This window comes from Heterodontus francisci, chromosome 2 (genome assembly GCF_036365525.1).
Source record: "Heterodontus francisci isolate sHetFra1 chromosome 2, sHetFra1.hap1, whole genome shotgun sequence".
NCBI classification, from domain to species: domain Eukaryota; kingdom Metazoa; phylum Chordata; class Chondrichthyes; order Heterodontiformes; family Heterodontidae; genus Heterodontus; species Heterodontus francisci.
Window position 1 is genome coordinate 75,928,962 of NC_090372.1, and position 18,965 is coordinate 75,947,926.

Sequence of the window (18,965 nt, forward strand, 5' to 3'; positions counted from 1 at the left end):
AGCAGCAGTGAAATGTGAGGAAGAGCATAAGTGGAACCCCCAACCTATGTGTATGTGTAGCGTGACAAACCAAAAGATTGGAGAATAGGAAAATGCATCTTTGTATCCTGTCTCTACAAAATGATTTAACTGTTTTATGCATTCATTTTTTAAGTTATTACCTCCCTTTTCAAGTTATTTCTCCTTCCATTCTTTGCTCAATACTAGAAAATCATTCTGCAGTTGAAAGAGTGGATGGATGATCTATCTGCTGTCTGATCTGTCCGTGCCATTCTTATGAGGGAATGCATATTAAGAGTGCTATTTGATTTCCTCATTTATATTACATTTGTTTGTACTTTGGGGCAAGAAGCCACTTAATGCCCACTTGTCAACTCTACTAACTGTCATGTGATGAGGATTTGCATTATAGCAATCCAGTACAATAAACCAAATAAACTCTGTGTAGTAGTGACTATAGTTGTAACATTCAGTAGATGGATGATGATGGCACAAAAAACTGTTTAATCTTAAAAGTTAAGTAGCAATAAAACAGTTAATCCCCTGGACCAGGAAGATGTTACCTGCTTTTGTTTAGTTCTGAATGCTGAAGTAGTGTTGACATTTTTTCCTACTTTGGAGGTATGTTTTAAAACTTGAATTGTCTTAGTTTTCCTTTTTTTTTTCCTTTAGAACTATTTACTGGCCTTTTGAGATTGGAATTTTCTGTGCTTTTTGTGTTTTCTTGATTAAGTTGTTCCTAGAGGAATAGCTGTGTAAAGTTCATAATTAGTGACACATAGTGTACTATGGATCAGTGTAGAACAGAAATTGCTGACTAGCCACCTGACACTGTTTTAGCCACATGCACTAATCTTAACAGAAAATGCCTTGCATGCATTCTCATAATACAGATAGTTTGCGTGCATGTACGAATTCAGGAAGCAAACATCTACGAACATTCAATAACCAAGGAAGTAAGGCACCCACAGTGATCCAAGAATACTTGCACACTTTGCTTTATGCTCTCCAATTTAATTAGCAAACACACAAAAAAGGTTAAAGTTGCATATGCATTGTGCATTTTCATATTGAGATCACAAGTCCAATGGCAGTGTCTATTACTGTTTTTTATAATTAGCTGTGCCTGGATTCCCAATTAGCCACATGTGGCTCATGATTAACGTATTGACAATATTGCTGTAGATCATAGAAGGAGGTGGAAAGATCCCCTGTTATGTTTATGGCTCAGGAGCACATAAATATCTGCCATTGGAAATAAAACATTGGAGAATTAATTTCCGCAGGTCGAGAGGCAAAACAACCTATTGTTCCTGTTTAACCCCTTCTGTCGTCTCCCAGTCTGATCAAACTTTTGTCTTAGATGCCAAATGTGATTTTTGTTTTTCATTTAATGTTACAAGTGGGTGGAAATTCAACATGATCAGGTGTCAAGTGCTGCACATTAGAAGAAAAAATGGGCAACTTGAGTACACCATGAATAATGTTGAAATAGCTAACACAGCTGAAAGAGATTTTGAGGGCACTGCAGAGCAGCAATTGATAATGTAATTAGAACGCAATACTAAACAGCCAGGAGTACAATTAGGAAGAAACTGCTCAAAATGTATCATGCTCTTGTCAGACAACAGTTTGTGCACTGCACCTGTTATGATCACTGAGACACAAGGAAAGTATTCAAAATTTGGAGGTAGTACAGAATAGAGCAATGATGCTGCTCGCTACTGTCAGGGGTGTTCTGAGAAGACAACAGGAACTTTGGCTTTTCATCCTTAAAGGTAGGTGACTAAGAAGTAGGGGTATATAGGATAATAAACTACGTGAAGATAAATCTAGAAAATTAAAAACCTTAGGCAAGGGTGGGGTAAGGGAGAATAGATTGTAATCAATTTAAAAACCAAATTAAGTTTCAGGTCAGCAAGCTATTTTGCACACCAAGAATTGTGAATTACGTGAAATATCCAGGGCACTCAGGGCAAGCAGTCCATCCTAGCATTTATGCTCCACTTGAACCTCCTCGCATCCTTTCTCATTGTGTCAACATATCCCTCTATTGCTTTCTCCCTCCTATGTTTATCTAGCTTCCCCTAAAAAGTAAGGGGCACAGCTGCTCCCTGTGCTGGCGATGAACCCAAGAATTGTGCATCTAGGCAGACTGGTGGAGGCAAAATCTTTGGAAGCATTTAAGAAACAACTTAGTGCTGCGATGGTGGGACTATATAAATGAATTATGTCGATGCCTTATTGAATGAATTAGCTAAAATTGTGTTGAATTTCTCCATCTGGATTTATGCTCAATTGATGCTCACTTCATAAATACATAGACTGAATAGGCTTGAATAATGTATATATTAAATATTACCAGGGGCACATTGTCTTTTACACTTCACAGCTAATACATAGCATAGTGCATATTTTTAAATTGATTTCCACTGAGTAAAGAAAGGGATGCCTTTTTGTGTGGTATATTTGCTTTTGCTATGCAATGTATGTAGTTTTCCCATAAAGCTGTGTTAACTACAGTTCCTATTGGTCCTATCTCAGTATAGGTTATCTGTTATATCAACATCTGGTACTATTGTACACATGGTGTTTTTGGAATAAATAACATTCAGTTGTATTGATTTTACATTCATACATGCATATCTAGCTCATTACTGTTTGACAGTATATTTGACAACTTTAAATTCTATCCATTAGCTTGCAGTAAGGCAAAAAGTATTTTTAGTAAGAGAATCTTAAAAGTATATCACTAATATATTCTTTACCTGAAGTTACTGTACATGGAACACAAATATTGAGAGTGCTTAATTTCTTTTCTTGTGTTGATAGGTTGGTTGGAGCACTGCTCGTGATTACTATACATTTCTGTGGTCTCAAGTACCGGAAAATTATGTCGAAGGAATTTCATTTAATCGTGTCATAGTTTTCCAAGGTAAGCAAACTAAATTACACGTTTGACAGAATTCAGAGCTGGGACTTTAATAAGTTAGTTGTCTAGCATGAACTTTGGTAAAAGACAAAATAACTGCAGATGCTGGAAATCTGAAATATCACAGAAAATATTGGAAATACTCAGCAGGTCAGGCAGCATCCGTGGACATGAGCTTTGGTCATTTGTGTTAGCAGTGCGTTCTTTGGATTTTTCGGTGCCATCAACTGCTGGTTTAGTGTGAAAGCAATTGACGTACATTGGCAACAGCAACTGATGATTAGACTAATTGTTCTGTGAATGTATGTTGTACAATTATTTTCCATGATTTGAAGCTGTGAAATTAACAACTAAGTTTTCCACTTGATAAAATTAAGTGAATTGGCACATTTAAAGTTGAGAAATGTTTGTTAAAAAAATTAAATCTTGCAATAGGTTATTACCTTCCAAATGATGATGGAGAATTTTATCAGTTCTGCTATGTAACACACAAGGGAGAAATCCGAGGAGCCAGCACACCTTTTCAGTTCCGTGTGCCATCTCCCACAGATGATCTGCTTACCATGGAAGATGACACAAACTCTGACATGTTGGTGGTGACAACAAAAACTAGTTTTCTTGAGGTAGGGTATCTCCAGTTTTAGTATTTTAATGTACATGTTCAAAATAAGTACAATAGCAACCAAGTGTACCGAATGCATTTAGATCTTGTTGTCCAATAGAGATTTTATTAAATATGAGTAAGTTGCAAGAATTCTAACACTCAGTAATATTCATAGTACATAGTGAACGAATGCACCTTTTGAGAACTATCTTTCAAATATTTTGATTGTTTACATATTGCAATTACCTTCTCCTGTACAGACCGTAACAAGTTGAAAGACTACTCCACCAAATCTGGAACCCCATCCTATCAATATTTTTGAATATTTTGAACTCGGTCGGAGTTTCATCTATACCAATTGACCACATAATGGAACCTATGTGCAGAGTTTGTAGCTTGCAGAGTTGCCACTTTATTTAAATTCAAATTTTTCTACTTTTGCATTGCAATTATTAAACATATCTACTAGTCAGTCAGGAGCTGCCCTTTTTTTTTTTTTAAGTTGAGCTGCCTCTGGCCTATTGGTAAGGTACCATTTGATGATCTCTGTTAGGAGGCATTTGGTTTGTTACAGTTGACTTCAGCATCCCTAGGTTTGGGGGAGGACAAAATTAGGGATTCCTGCTCCAGGACATGACCCAACATTCCCTGCTGGAGGAATATGTACAAATCGATATTGGTTGAAAAAAGAACTTAAGAAATAGGAGCTGGAGTAGGCCATTTGGTCTTGGAAGCCTGCTTTGCCGTTGTTACCGTCAGGTGAGGAGGGGTTGAAGGCCGTCCCTCTTTTCCCTCCTTGTTTGACCACAACAGGTTTAATTCTTTTTTAAAGTGGATGTACTGGCCAATTCAGTAGGTGTTTGATTGGTTCTTGTTATAATCATAGCAAGTAAATAATCGGACAGGCTTTCTTGAGTTTAACAAAGAAAGAGGTTAACTTTATTGTACCTAAACAGAACTAATTAGTACTACTAGGTTTTAAAAAATTAATTAGTGTAATTTATTCGTGATTACTAGTTGGAGTAGTGCTGTTTGGTCAGAGTGAGGCTGAGAGTTATGTGTGAGGGATTTCGCTGGCTGGGGAGGGAGGTGCTCTTTGGTCTCTTTCTTCTCTGCCTTTTCAGCCTCTACGGTACAGGGGAAAAAGCTGATTGGCAAATAACTGGTAAGTTATTACACTTAATACACTAGCAATAATTAGATTGTAAAGCTAAGTAATGGCAGAGCAGCTTGGCCAAGCGGAATGTGCCTCCTGTGGTATGTGGGAAGTCGTGGACTCACCATGTGTCCTTGACAAACACATTGAAGTGTCACCGGCTGCAGAAGCTTGAACTCTGGGTTTTGGAACTCGAGTGGCGGCTGGAGTCACTGTTGTGCATCCATGAGGCAGAGGACTACTTAGCTAGCACGTTTCAGGAGGTAGTCACCCCTGAGCTTAAGAGAACACGGGCAGAGAGGGACTGGGTGGCTGCCAAACGGACGAGAAAGTCAAGGCAGGTAGTGCAGGAGACCCCGGAGGGCATCCCACTTTCTAATCAGTATTCAGTCTGAGTACTGCTGGGAGGGAGGGTTTCCCTAGAGTGTGCAGCAAGATCCATGACCAGAGCACCATGGGTGGCTTAGCTGTGCAGAGAGGGAGGAGAAAGGACAAGAGAGCAATAGTGGTAGGGGATTCTATAGTTAAGGGAACAGATAGGCGTTTCTGTGGTCACAGACGTAATTCCAGGATAGTATATTGCCCCCCTGGTGCAAGGGTCACGGATATCACCGAGCGGATACAGAGCATTCTAGAGGGCGAGGGTGAACAGCCGGAGGTCCTGGTCCACATTGGTACCAATGATATAGGAAGAAAGAGGGATGAGGTCCTGCAAGTTGATTTTAGGGAGTTAGGAATGAGATTAGCAAGCAGGACCTCAAACATAATAATCTCTGGATTACTCCCAAGGCCACGTGGTATTGAGTATAGAAAAAGGAAAATACACCAGATGAATGCATGGCTGGAGAGATGGTGCGGGAGGGAAGGCTTCAGATTTCTGGGGCATTGGGACCAGTTCTGGGGAAGGTGGGACCTGTACAAGCTGGGCGGTCTGCACCAGGATGGGAACCTTAGTGCAGCCTTAGATAAGACAATTTTAGGGCAGGGAACAGCAGGCAGAAAATTAGCGAGTGACTCTGAAAGAAAGAAGAAGCGAAGGATAAAAAGTGTGCAAGGAATTAGGCAGTGTTTTTTTTTTTGCAAGTGGTATAGTAAATAAAGCCGATGAGTTGAGGGCACAGATTGACTCATGGCAAAAAAATATCGTTGCTATAACAGAAACTTGGCTTAAAGAGGGGCAAGAACAGCAGCTCAACATCCCTGGATATAGAGTTTTCTGGCGGGATAGAGAGGGAGATTAAAAAAAAAGGAGGGGGGATAGCATTATTAGTTAAGGAATCACTAACAGCTTTGAGGAGGGATAATGTGCTAAAAGAATCATCAAACGAGGCCATATGGACGGTGCTCAGAAATACAAAAGGGGCAGCCACATTACTAGGAATGTACTATAGACCCCCAAATGGTGGTTGGGAGATAGAAGAAAAAATATGTAGGCAGATTTCTGAGTGCAAAAACTATAGGGCAATAATAGTTGGGGATTTCAACTACCCCAATATCAACTGGGATACAAGCAATGTGAAGGACACAGAGGGGACGAAATTCTTGAACTGTGTTCGAGAACTTTCTTAGTCAGCACGTAACAAGCCCAACAAGAAGGGGTGCAATTCTAGATTTAGTCTTCGGTAATGAGGCTGGGCAAGTGGACGAAGTAGCAGTGGGTGACCATTTTGGAGATAGCGGCCATAATACAGTTAGTTTTAGCATAATCATGGAAAAGGACAAAGATAAAATAGGAGCAAATGTTCTGAATTGGGGGAAGGCAGATTTTACGAAACTGAGAGGTGACCTGGCGAAATTGGATTAGATTAAGCTTCTTTGGCCTCCTTGTCTCGAGAGACAATGGGTAAGCGCCTAGAGGTGGTCAGTGGTTTGTGAAGCAGCGCCTGGAGTGGCTATAAAGGTGAATTCTAGAGTGACAGACTCTTCCACAGGCGCTGCTGATAAAATTGGTTGTCGGGGCTGTTACACAGTTGGCTCTCTGCTTGCACTTCTGTCTTTTTGCCTGCCAACTGCTAATTCTCTTCGACTCGCCACCCTTTAGCCCCACCTTTATGGCTTTCCGCCAGCTCTGGCGATCACTGGCAATTGACTCCCACGACTTATGGTCAATGTCACAGGACGTCATGTCGCGTTTGCAGACGTCTTTAAATGGAGACGTGGACGGCCAATAGGTCTGATACCAGTGACGAGCTTGTTGTACAATGCGACCTTGGTGATCCTGCCACCTTCCACGCGGCTCACATGGCCAAGCCATCTCAAGCGCCGCTGGCTCAGTAGGGTGTATTTGCTGGGGATGTTGGCCGCCTCGAGGACTTCTGCATTGGAGATACGGTCCTGCCACCTGATGCCAAGGATTCTCCGAAGGCCGCGAAGATGGAATGAGTTGAGACGTCGCTCTTGCTGACATACGTTGTCCAGGCCTCGCTGCCGTAGAGCAAGGTACTGAGGACACAGGCTTGATACACTCAGACTTTTGTGTTCCGTGTCAGTGTGCCATTTTCCCACACCCTCTTGGCCAGTCTGGACATAGCAGTGAACGCCTTTCCCATGCACTTGTTGATTTCTGCATCGAGAGACAGGTTACTGGTGATAGTTGAGCCTAGGTAGGTGAACTCTTGAACCACTTCCAGAGCGTGGTCGCCGATATTGGTGAATGGAGCATTTCTGACGTCCTGTCCCATCATGTTCATTTTCTTGCGGCTGATGGTTAGGCCAAATTCGTTGCAGGCAGCCACAGTCCTGTCCATGAATCTGTGCAGACAGTCTTCTGTGTGGGATGTTAATGCAGCATCGTCAGCAAAAAGGAGTTTCCTGATGAGGACTTTCCGTACTTTGGTCCTCTCTCTAAGACGGGCAAGGTTGAACAACCTGCCATCTGATCTTGTGTGGAGGAAAATTCCTTCTTCTGAAGACTTGAATGCATGTGAGAGCAGCAGAAGAAGATCCCATACGGTGTAGGTGCGAGAACACAGCCCTGTTTCACACCACTCAGGATAGGAAAGGGCTCTAATGAGGCACCACTGTGCTGAATTGTGCCTTTTCATATTGTCATGGAATGAGGTGATAGTTAGTAGCTTTGGTGGATATCCGATCTTTGCTAGTAGTCTGAAGAGACCACATCTGCTGACGAGGTCGAAGGCTTTGAGATCTATGAAAGCAACGTAGAGAGTCATCTGCTGTTCGCAGCATTTCTCCTGTAGCTGGCGAAGGGAGAACAGCATGTCAATGGTGGATCTCTTTGCTCGAAAGCCCGCACTGTGCCTCAGGGTGAACAGGCTCAGCCAACTTCTGGAGTCTGTTGAAGACTTGAGTGAAGACTTTCCCCACTATGCTGAGCAGGGAGATTCCACGCTAGTTGTTGCAGTCACTGCGGTCACCCTTGTTCTTATAGAGGGTGATGATATTGGCTTTGCACATGTCCTGTGGTACTGCTCCCTCATCCCAGCACAGGCAAAGCAGTTCATGGAGTGCTGAGAGTATAGCAGGCTTGGCACTCTTGATTATTTCAGGGGTAATACCGTCCTTTCCGGGGGCATTTCCGCTGGCTAGAGAATCAGTGGCATCACTGAGTTCCGATTTTGTTGGCTGTTCGTCCAGCTCATTCATGACTGGCAGAGCCTGGGCTGCATTGAGGGCGGTATCAGTAACAACATTTTCCCTGGAGTACAGTTCGAGGTAGTGCTCTATCCAGCAGTCCATTTGCTTGTGTTGGTTAGTGATCGTGTCCCCTGATTTAGACTTGATGGGGGCAATCTTCTTGATGGTTTGCCCAAAAGCGCTCTTAATGCCATCATACATTCCTCTGATGTTTCCGATGTCGGACGCCAGCTGAATATGACTGCATAGGTGTTGCCAGTAGCCATTTGCACAGCGCCTGGCTTCTGGCTACTTTCAGTGTTACGGATGTTAACTTGCTGGGGGCTTTCCTGTAGTTCAACAGTGCAATTCGCTTATCGGCTATGACTGGTTCCAGCTCTTCAAAGTGAGATTGAAACCAGTCTGCATTCTGCTTCACACATTTGCCATAGGTGGTCATTGCTGAGCCGTAGATGGCGTCACTGATGTGGTCCCACTTGGTCTCTGCATCCCCTGCAGGAGTGTTTTGAAGGGCTTTTTCAAGTGAATCTAGAAACCTATGTAACAGCTGTGAATAAGAAATTCTGTTAGTGTTGATGCGCGAGCGGCCCTTCTGCTTAGAGTGATGTAGCTTCTTTGGTTTGAAGGAAGATCAGTGGCAAACCAGTGGGAGGCATTCAAAAGCGAGATACTACAGGCACAGTGTAGGCATGTCCCCACAAAGCTAAAGGGTGCTACTGCCAAATATAGAGCCCATTGTTATCTAGAAGCTAACAGGGTAGGTTAAAGCAGAAAAAGAAAGCTTGTGTCGATCACAAATATCTCAATATTTTAGAAAACCTAGAGGAGTATAGAAAGTGCAGGGGTGAAGTAAAAAAGGAAATGAGAAAAGCAAAGTGAGGACATGAAAAATTATTGCCAAGTAAAAATTAAAGAAAACCTGAAGATGTTTTATCAGTACATTAAGAGCAAGAGGATAACTAAGGTAAGGGTAGGGCCTATCAGAGGTGTGCAAGGGAACTTGTGCGTGGTGCAGCTGATGTGGGCAGGGTTCTTGAGTTTTTTGTCTGTCTTCACAAAGGAGAGGGTTGATGCAGACATTGTAGTTAAAGAGGAGGAGTGTAAAATATTAGATATGATAAGCATAATGGGAGAGGAAGTACTAGAGGGTCTGACATCCTTGAAAGTGGATAAATCGCCAGGACCGGATGGATTGCATACTAGGTTGTTGAAGGAAGCCAGGGAGGAAATAGCAGATGCTAGAGGATCTTCAAATTCTCACTCGATACAGGCGAGGTACCAGAGGATTGGAGGTCTGAAAACGTCGCATCATTGTTTAAAAAGGGTGCAAGGGATCGGCCAAATAATTATAGGCCAGTCAGTCTGACCTCTGTGGTGGGTAAATTGTTAGAATCAATTCTGAGGGACAGAATAAACTGCCACTTCGAAAGGCACGGATTAATCAGTGATTGTCAGCATGGATTTGTTAGGGGAAGGTCATGTCTTACTAACTTGATTGAATTTTTTGAGGAAGTGACAGGGAGGATTGATGAGGGTTGTGCAGTGGATGTGGTCTACATGGACATTGAGTAAGGCATTTGACAAGGTCTCGTATGGCAGTTTGGTCAGTAAAATTAAAGCCCATGGGATACAGGGAAATGTGGCAGGTTGGATCCAGAATTGGCTCAGGGCCAGGAAACCAAGAGTAGTAGTCGGATGTTTTTGTGAATGGAAAGCTGTTTTCAGTGGTGTTCCACAGGGCTCACTGTTGGGTTCCTTGATGTTTATGGTATATATTAATGATTTGGACTTAAATGTGGAAGGCATGATTGGGAAATTTGCTGGTGACACAAAAATTGGCCGTGAGGTTAATTGTGAAGAGGATAGCCGTAGACTTCAGAACAATGTTAATGGTTTGGTTGAGTGGGCGGGAAAGTGGAATTCAATCCAGAGAATTGTGAGGTAATGTATTTGGGGAGGGCAAATAAAGTGAGGGAATACACAATAAATGGGAGGATATTGAGAGGGGTAGAAGTGGTGCGAGACCTTGGAGTGCATGTCCACTGGTTCCTGAAGGTGGCAGGACAGGTCAATTTAGTGGTGAAGAAGGCATATGGATTGCTTTACTTTATTGGCTGAGGTATAGAATTCAAAATCAGGGATGTGATGCTGGAACTGTATAAAACGCTAGTTATGCCACAACTGGAGTTTTGTATTTAGTTCTGGTCACCACATGACCGAAAGGATATAATTGCTCTGGTGAGAGTACAGAGGAGATTTACAAGAATGTTGCCAGGGCTTGAAAGTTGCAGCTATGAGGAAAGATTGGATAGGCTAGTTTTTTCCCTGGAACTGAGGAGGCTGAGGGATGACTTAATTGAGGTGTACAATATTCTGAGAGGCCTAGATAGAGTGGACAGGAAGGACCTGTTTCCCCTGGCGGAGAGGCCAGTTACCGGGGCAGGGAGGGGGGGGCACAGATATGAAGTGATTGGTAGAAGGATGAGAGGGGACATGAGGAAAAACTTTGTCACCCAGAGGGTGGTGGATGTCTGGAATTCACTGCCAAGAATGGTGGTGGAGGCAGAAACCCTCAATTATTTTGAAAGGTACCTGGACTTGTACCTGAAGTGCTGGAATCTGCAAGGCTACAGACCAGGTGCTGGAAGGTGGGATTAGATTGGGCGGCTCAGTTTTCTGGCCGGCATGGACACGATGGGCTGAGTGGCCTCCTTCTGTGTCGTAATTAGGGTCATAGAGAGTCATAGAGATTTACAGCGCAGAAACAGGCTCTCTTGGCCCAATGCGCCTGCGCCGACCAAGAAGCACCCATCCTAACTAATCCCATTTCCCCGCACTTGGCCTGTAGCCTTGTATGCCATGGCGCTTCAAGTGCTCATCTAAATACTTCTTGAATGTCGTGAGTGTTCCTGCCTCTACCACCCCTTTAGGCAGTCTGTTGCAGATTCCAGCCACCCTCTGGATGAAAAATTCTTCCTCAACTCCCCTCTAAACCTCCTGCCCCTTACCTTAAATCTGTGCCCCCTAGTTATTGACCTCTCCACTAAGGGAAAATGTTTCTTCCTATCAATGCCCCTCATAATTTTATATACCTCAGTCAGGTCCCCCCCTCAGCCTTCTCTGCTCCAGGGAAAGCAGCCCCAGCCTATCCAGTCTGTCTTCATAACTGAAATGCTCCAGCCCAGGCAACATCCTGGTGAATCTCCTCTGCACCCTCTCCATTGCAATCACATCCTTCCTATAGTGTGGTGACCAGAACTGTACACAGTACTCCAGCTGTGGCCTAACCAGCATTTTATACAGCTCCATCATAACCTGCCTGCTATTATATTCTATGCATTGGCTAATAAAGGCAAGTATCCCATATGCCATCCTAACCACCTTATCTACCTGTGCTGCTGCCATCAGTAATCTATGGACAAGCACCCCAAGGTCCCTCTGACCTTCTGTACTCCCTAGGGTCCTACCATCCATTTTATATTCCATTGTCTTGTTAGACCTCCCAAAGTGCATCACCTCACACTTCTCAGGATTAAACTCCATTTGCCACTGCTCCGTCCATCTTACCAGCCCATCTATATCGTCCTGTAGTCGAAGGCTTTCCTCCTCACTATTTACGACACCACCAATTTTCGTGTCATCTGCGAACTTACTGATCATACCTCCTATATTCCCGTCTAAATCATAAATGTACACTGCAAACAGTAAGGGTGCCAGCACCGATCCCTGCGGTACACCACTGGTCACAGGCTTCCATTCACAAAAACAACCATCGACCATTACCCTCTGCCTCCTTCCACTAAGCCAATTTTGAATCCAATTTGCCAAATTACTCTGGATCCCATGGACTTTTACTTTCTTAACCAATCTTCCATGCAAGACCTTATCAAAAGCCTTACTGAAGTTCATGTAGACTACATCAACTGCTTTACCCTCATCTACACCTCTAGTCACCTCCTCGAAATAATCAATCAAGTTTGTTAGACATGATCTCCCCCTGACAAAGCTGTGCTGACTATCCCTGATTAATCCCTGCCTCTCCAAGTGGAGATTAATCCTGTCCCTCAGAATTTTTTCCAATAATTTCCCTACCACTGATGTTAGACTCACTGGCCTGTAATTACCTGGTTTATGCCTGCTACCCTTCTTGAATAATGGTACCACATTCGCTGTCCTCCAATCCTCTGGTACCTCTCCTGTGGCCAGAGAGGATCTGAAAATTTGTGTCAGAGCCCCTGCTATCTCCTCCTTTGCTTCACATGGCAGCCTGGGATACATCTCATCTGGGCCTGGGGATTTAGCCACCTTTTAAGCCTGCTAATACTTCCTCCTTTTTCAATGCTAATTTGATCGAGTATATCACAATCCCCTTCCCTGATCACCTACACCTCATTGTCCCTTTCCATAGTGAACACAAATGAAAAGTCATCATTCAAAACCTCACCTGTGTCCTCCGGCTCCACACATAGATTGCCTCTTTGATCCCTAATGGGGCCCCACTTTTTCCCTGGTTATCCTCTTGCCCCTAACGTACTTATAAAATGCCTTGGGATTTTCCTTTTATCTTGTCTGCCAATGATTTTTCATGCCCCCTCTTCGCTCTCCTAATTACTTTTTTTAAGTACTCCCCTACGCTTTCTATACTCCTCTAGGGCCTCTGCTGTTTTCAGCACTCTGAATCTGCCATACACCTTTTTTTTTTTCCTTATCCAATCCTCTATATTCCTTGACATCCAGGGTTCCCTTGACCTGTTGGTCCTACCCTTCACCTTTTTCAGGAACATGCTGCACCTGAACCCTCACAATTTCCCTTCTAAATGATTCCCACTGGTCTGATGTAGACTTTGCTGTAAGGAGCTGCTCCCAGTTCACTTTGGCGAGATCCTGTTTTATCATATTGAAATCTGCCTTCCCCCAATTCAGTACTCTTATTTCCGGTCCCTATATGTCCTTTTCCATCGCAACCTTAAGTCTTAGAGTTATGGTCACAATCCCCAAAATGCTCCCCCACTGCCACTTCTACCACTTGTCTGGCTTTATTCCCTAGGATTAAGTCCAGTACCGCCCTCCTCTTGTAGGACTGTCTGTGTTGGCTCAAAAAGCTCTCCTGAATGCACTTGAAGAATTCTGCCCCCTTTAAGCTTTTTGCACTAATACTATCCTTTCTAATATAGGGTAAGTTGAAATCCCCTACTATTATTACCCTATTATTATTGCACCTCTGAGATTTGCTGACATATCTATTTGTTCTATGGTTCTAAACTGCGTGCCAACTTACACACGCGCACACATACTGGAGTTCACGCACACAAGTAGGTGACAGAGTAGGGACTGGGTAGATTGGTCGAGTTAGAGTCCATATAAAAAGGGGTATACAATCTGTGGACTTTGATAATTTGGCTGGTTTCTAGCTGAATTTAGTGGTCCTGAGGCTTTTAGTTTGAAGAGGTAGATGACTGATTCGGTGGGTCTCTTGGCGGCAGCGATGTGGATGATTTCTTCCAACAGGGTTTCTGATTTGTAGCTGGAGTATGCAAAGGTGGTCTGTCAACAGGCAGGGTTTGAAGCTTGCAAGCTGAAAAGGATAGATAGAGAGGAGGGACCCCCACTTGGGTCTGTGTGTGTCAGAGTCCAGATGCTTCTCAACCTGCTGCAGAGAAACACCAGCTTAAAATACAGATTTTGGGGGGGTGTGGGGGCACTTGTCACATGACAGTCGCCCAGTGATTCAAGCATGGTATTTCTTGCTAAAACAAAGGCAGTTCCTTTAAACTTCTTGGGTCTTGGTTCTTGCTGGGATGTACAGGCATTTCGTCTCCACCTCACAGGCCTTGCGATGTAGTATACAGTGTTGCAAATTAGGTGGCCATCTTGCGCTGCTAGCAAAGTCATCTTTTATCTGTTCCTTTTTTTAAAATTTCTCTAAAAAATGTAAATTCAGATGTCCAGTCAGTGGATTAAAGAAAATTATCATTCAACAAAGCAAGTTGGTGTAACTCATTCAACAAAGTCATTGCTGATCTTCCTCAGCTCTACCTTCCCTCCCCATATCCCTAGGTATCAACCTCTGTCTTAAATATCCTCAACAAATGAACATCCACATCTCTCTGGGGTAGATCAGATTCATCGAGACTATCCTTGTATCTGAGCTCACAGAGGAATAATGGGTACTTGTATCTTGGAAACAAAATATTGCAGATGCTTCAGGTTCTGATGAAAGGTGATCCACCTGAAATGTTAACTCTCTCTATCAATAGATGCTGTATGACCTGCTGAGTGTTTTTCAGCATTTTCTGGGGCAGTGGTGGGGTGGGAGAATATTCTTTTTGCCCACAACCTTTCACCCATCAAAATAGGGTAATGCCAGTGTTATGACACCCGTGGAGACCACCAAATGAAAAGAATCAAATCCACTGACTAACTCCAATTTAGGAGATTAGAAAACAAATGAACAAGATTTCACTTTTATAGATTTTACTTTAACACTCAAGCCAAAACCAACATGAATTAAACACGAACTAACAGTTAAATACCAGTCTGTCTGTCCTTCCTTCCTTCGACATTTACACATTAATTAGCAGAAGCATCAAAGATAGTCCTTAAGGATTTTCAGAATAGTCTTGTCAGCAAGGTGGTGCTGAACAGTCCCACAGTACAACAAAATCAGGATCTTCCTCGGGTAGTTGAAGTGCTGTTTCCCAAGATGCCGATTTGTGAGTGATCTAGTCTTCCCTTTATTGGTTCGCTCTTGTCGCCTCTCAAACCACCTCGGTCTTGCCCAATACCGTCCTGATGGTGTGGTATCACTGGCGACTGCCCTATGTTATTCATCAATGGCTAGCCCTCGGTCCAGGCTTCTTTGCCTGAAGCCAAACTGTTTCAGCCAGCTGCTTTGTAGTCTGATTCTCGAAGGCCAGGAACTTGCAGCTCTCAGCCTGTCTCCTTAAAACAGTCTGGCCGATTTTCCATTCACTGCAGAGTCCTTCTCCGTTCTCCAAAAGTCGTCTTTTTACAAAACACAAAGCAGCCTTGCAGCTGGGTTCCACCTTTTATTTTTAAAAACCTCAGGTCAAACAACACACCCAACTTTCATTTTAGCTGGCTTAACATTCTGGAGTTTTTCTTAATAAGCAGAAACTAAAACCTGCAGTCACATGCTCTTGGTAAAGAAAACAATGTTTTTCCTCATCACAGGACTGACTGACTGTCTAACCTGGGTTTGACCCCCCAGAACCTGGAAACCCCCAACCTCAAATCAGGGACTGTCTCAAATCAAATGCCAGCTGTACTGCTTCATACGAGCTCTCCTGGTGTTGGTGAAAAGTGGGCCATAGAGACCATCAGCGGCTCAGGTTAATTTCCCTAATTGTGCTTAGTTAAGTGATTTCAGCTGAAGCGGCTGTAGGGTTAAGGAGCAGAAAATCTGATGAGATTTTCTGCTATGATTGCTGTCAAGTGATCCCTGATAGACGTTGTGAAGACCAGGTCGAACTTGGATGTTCCTGCATTTGAATAATTTGACAACGCTCACCGTCAAGGCTACTGCGCAAGTAATCATTTTGAGTGAAATATCAGAGGGTGGCCAGTGCTTGCAGAACTATAGCCAATAAGGAAATAACACCAACAGGTTGGGAGAAAATTGACAATCATGCTTATGCAATTTGTGTCCTAACACCAATTTGGTAAAATTCTATTTTGAGGCCTTGTTCTGATATACACCATTTATCTAGTTACCTGCTACCTGCATTTTCAAAACATTTTGTGAAGCGCTGTTTTCTTTTTCTGATGCTTGTTGCACCTTAGCAATGGCCCTTTAAAGCTAGTCTTAGACCGCTTCGTACGGTTAACTCTTATAGAGTCATAGAGAGATACAGCACTGAAACAGGCCCTTCGGCCCACCGAGTCTGTGCCGACCAACAACCACCCATTTATACTAATCCTACATTAATCCCACGTCTCCTACCACATCCCCACCTTCCCTCAATTCTCCTACCTACGATAGGGTCAGTTTACAATGGCCAATTTACCCATCAACCTGCAAGTCTTTGGCTGTGGGAGGAAACTGGAGCACCCGGCGGAAACCCACACGGTCACAGGGAGAACTTGCAAACTCCGCGCAGGCAGTACCCAGAACCGAACCCGGTCGCTGGAGCTGTGAGGCTGCGGTGCTAACCACTGCGCCACCCTGGTACAATACATATGGGAAGCCTGCCTGGGAACGCCGTTCATCTCAGTACATTGAAGGATTTTACAGCCCAGATGAGGCAACAATGAAGTTCAGTGAGTTCCTGCAGGATAAGTAAAAACAAAAACTGCTGGATGTTGCACATCCCAGATCTTGGGTCAGCATATTCCTGAAGCTGCTGGCAATTGCCAGACTTCAGTTCCACGGGCACTGGACACCTCCTGGTACCTTCAAGGGCAAAGATGATCAGCAGGCTATTTGACTGGAGTGGATTATTGCTGACAATCAGTTTCCAGCACATCTTGGCAGGCAATAAGCAGGAGTAGAAACCCTGGCTGATTGCCACCTCACGAACCCAATGGCACTGAGGTTATAACTACTGTCCAGTTGAAACATGCTCACTTAGTGTCATATTTGTTATTTTTTCAGGCTGGCACCACGGAGGAAATCATTTGTATTTCCAGCTTTCTCAGGCTGCAGTTAAACATGTAACTTTTAACTTCCAGAAAGATTTAGTTTTCTCTTTTCCCCACCACTCCCTCCAATCTCCCTTGCCACCCTGACCAGTATCTGATTGCAGTGACTATTTCAACACATGCTCCCTCCCAGCGTATGAGGAAGGGTCAGGTATCTCTCCAGCATAATCTCAGTCAAGCTACTGGTCCTCTTTTGAAAAGGTTGCTTGTAGCCGGGCTTTGTGGAATGTATACAAAGGAGTGATAACTCCCACTACCCGTAACTTGAGCGATGAACTCTGCCCAAGTGCCACAAGGGGAAGCTTTCACTAAAATTACGAATAGCAGGTAGCTCACCTTTCCTCAGCTTCCAGTCAGCACCAGCTGTTCGTTTTAAAATTTGTACTTAATTTCATGCATCCTTCCCAGTTACATAGTCATAATTGCTGTCTGATGTTTTCTGACATCCTGTGCTTTTAGATGTATGAAGCCTACTCCAAGCTCAGCAAAAGGGCCTTGGGCAAACTGCTTTATTCACTGTAAGGTTTTGCTGGCTACAAGAAAACATGAGTTTTATTTCTCCAAGCACAGAGACCTCAGGTTCCAGTTTTGTCAGTATCCTTACTAACCCAAAAAGTTCCGTCATGGGTCTGATGAATGTTCTGTGTGTTAATTAACTCCGAAGGTTTTACCTTTCTTTTCTATTGCAGACAACTGCAAAATTTGTATTTGTGCTTTTTCCCCTTGTACATCTCTGCACTCCTTTCCTGAAAGACGGTGACTTGTGTTGCGTGATTTCTGTGGGTGCTGATGGCCCAACAATACGTCATTCAAATGGCTATTTTTCATTGACCTTAAAACAGTGAGTGGGGTATCCAATTGCAGAAGGTATCACAGACAAGTACAGATCTCTCCTTTTCCAACATCTTCATTGGTAGTGTGTAAGAAATGTATTTACGATAGCTTATTGAGATTGTGGACAGGCATAACACGCTAGTTGGGTGCATCTGGAGGCTGGCCTACTGTCTCATTGCTACGCAGATTTTGGCATTAAAACCTTTTAGGTCTGCTCAACATTTCATAGGTGTGAAGAATGTATCAGTCATCCTCAGTAGTGATGTGGCCCAATCTCAAATTGATTCAGTATGTTGAACTATCATGGTTTACTTTCAGTTAACAGATAACCAAAGATGGACATCATGACATCCATTCAGAACAAGAGTTTGGCAAAACTGGTATAGAGCAGCAGCTCTGGGCAGCTTGTCTCTGTACATCTCTTCACCAACTCCATCCTCTGCCCTAATCCTTGTAATTAAGGCACTTCACGCAATTAAGGTGGAAATAATTTGTTTTTAACCCATTACTGACTAAGCAATGCTTGGTTTAGGGCCTGTTTTAGAATCTACTGAGTTAGCTGGAGACCAGAGATAACCAGCACTGTGGGATACTATATGTATTAATAAAAATATGATACAACAATAATTCACAAGAAATAATTGTTGAGGTTAAACAAGAAACGTCAAAGCTATGACCATTTGATTTTCAGTCCTTATTGCAAATGACTGATCATTCTTTATTAAATTCCTCTTTCAACATTGTATCAACAAGCTAATTTCAGCATTATAAATTGGACCCCTAATGGATAGCTGTTTTCTGTATATTCAGCAAAGGATTGAAATGCTACTAAAAGAAAAGGAAGAACTGTTGAAAACTAAATCTGGGCTTGAACAGGAAACTGTCCAATTAGGTGAGCACATGGAAAAGTTTGAAAAAGAAATTCTTCATGAGAAAGAAGTCTGTGACCAAATAAAAAAGGATTACAAGGTATGAATTTCAATTGCATTTTAGAATTCTAATGGTGTGTTTGTTGCACTTAGAATAGGAAAGAAAATCTAGGGGTTTATTTTCTATTCCATGTACTTATTCCATTTTCTTTCTGAAAAGAAAAGGTGCTAAATATTTTTAACTCTCATAAAATCCTGTTTCTTGTGAGGTGGACATCCATTTGTATGTTTGCTTTTGACCTCAACAGCCTT

General features: G+C 43.1%; 1 protein-coding gene across 2 annotated transcripts in view; it reads left to right on the top strand.

The window, feature by feature from the left end:
• Nucleotides 1-18,965, top strand: part of tax1bp1b (Tax1 (human T-cell leukemia virus type I) binding protein 1b) — a 153,264-nt gene that overhangs the window by 23,735 nt on the left and 110,564 nt on the right. For both annotated transcript variants that reach the window (XM_068059371.1, XM_068059380.1), the window contains exons 3-5: nt 2,833-2,935; nt 3,368-3,555; nt 18,595-18,753. In XM_068059371.1, coding sequence (XP_067915472.1) covers nt 2,833-2,935; nt 3,368-3,555; nt 18,595-18,753 — 450 coding nt within the window. The remainder of the gene's footprint in view (nt 1-2,832; nt 2,936-3,367; nt 3,556-18,594; nt 18,754-18,965) is intronic.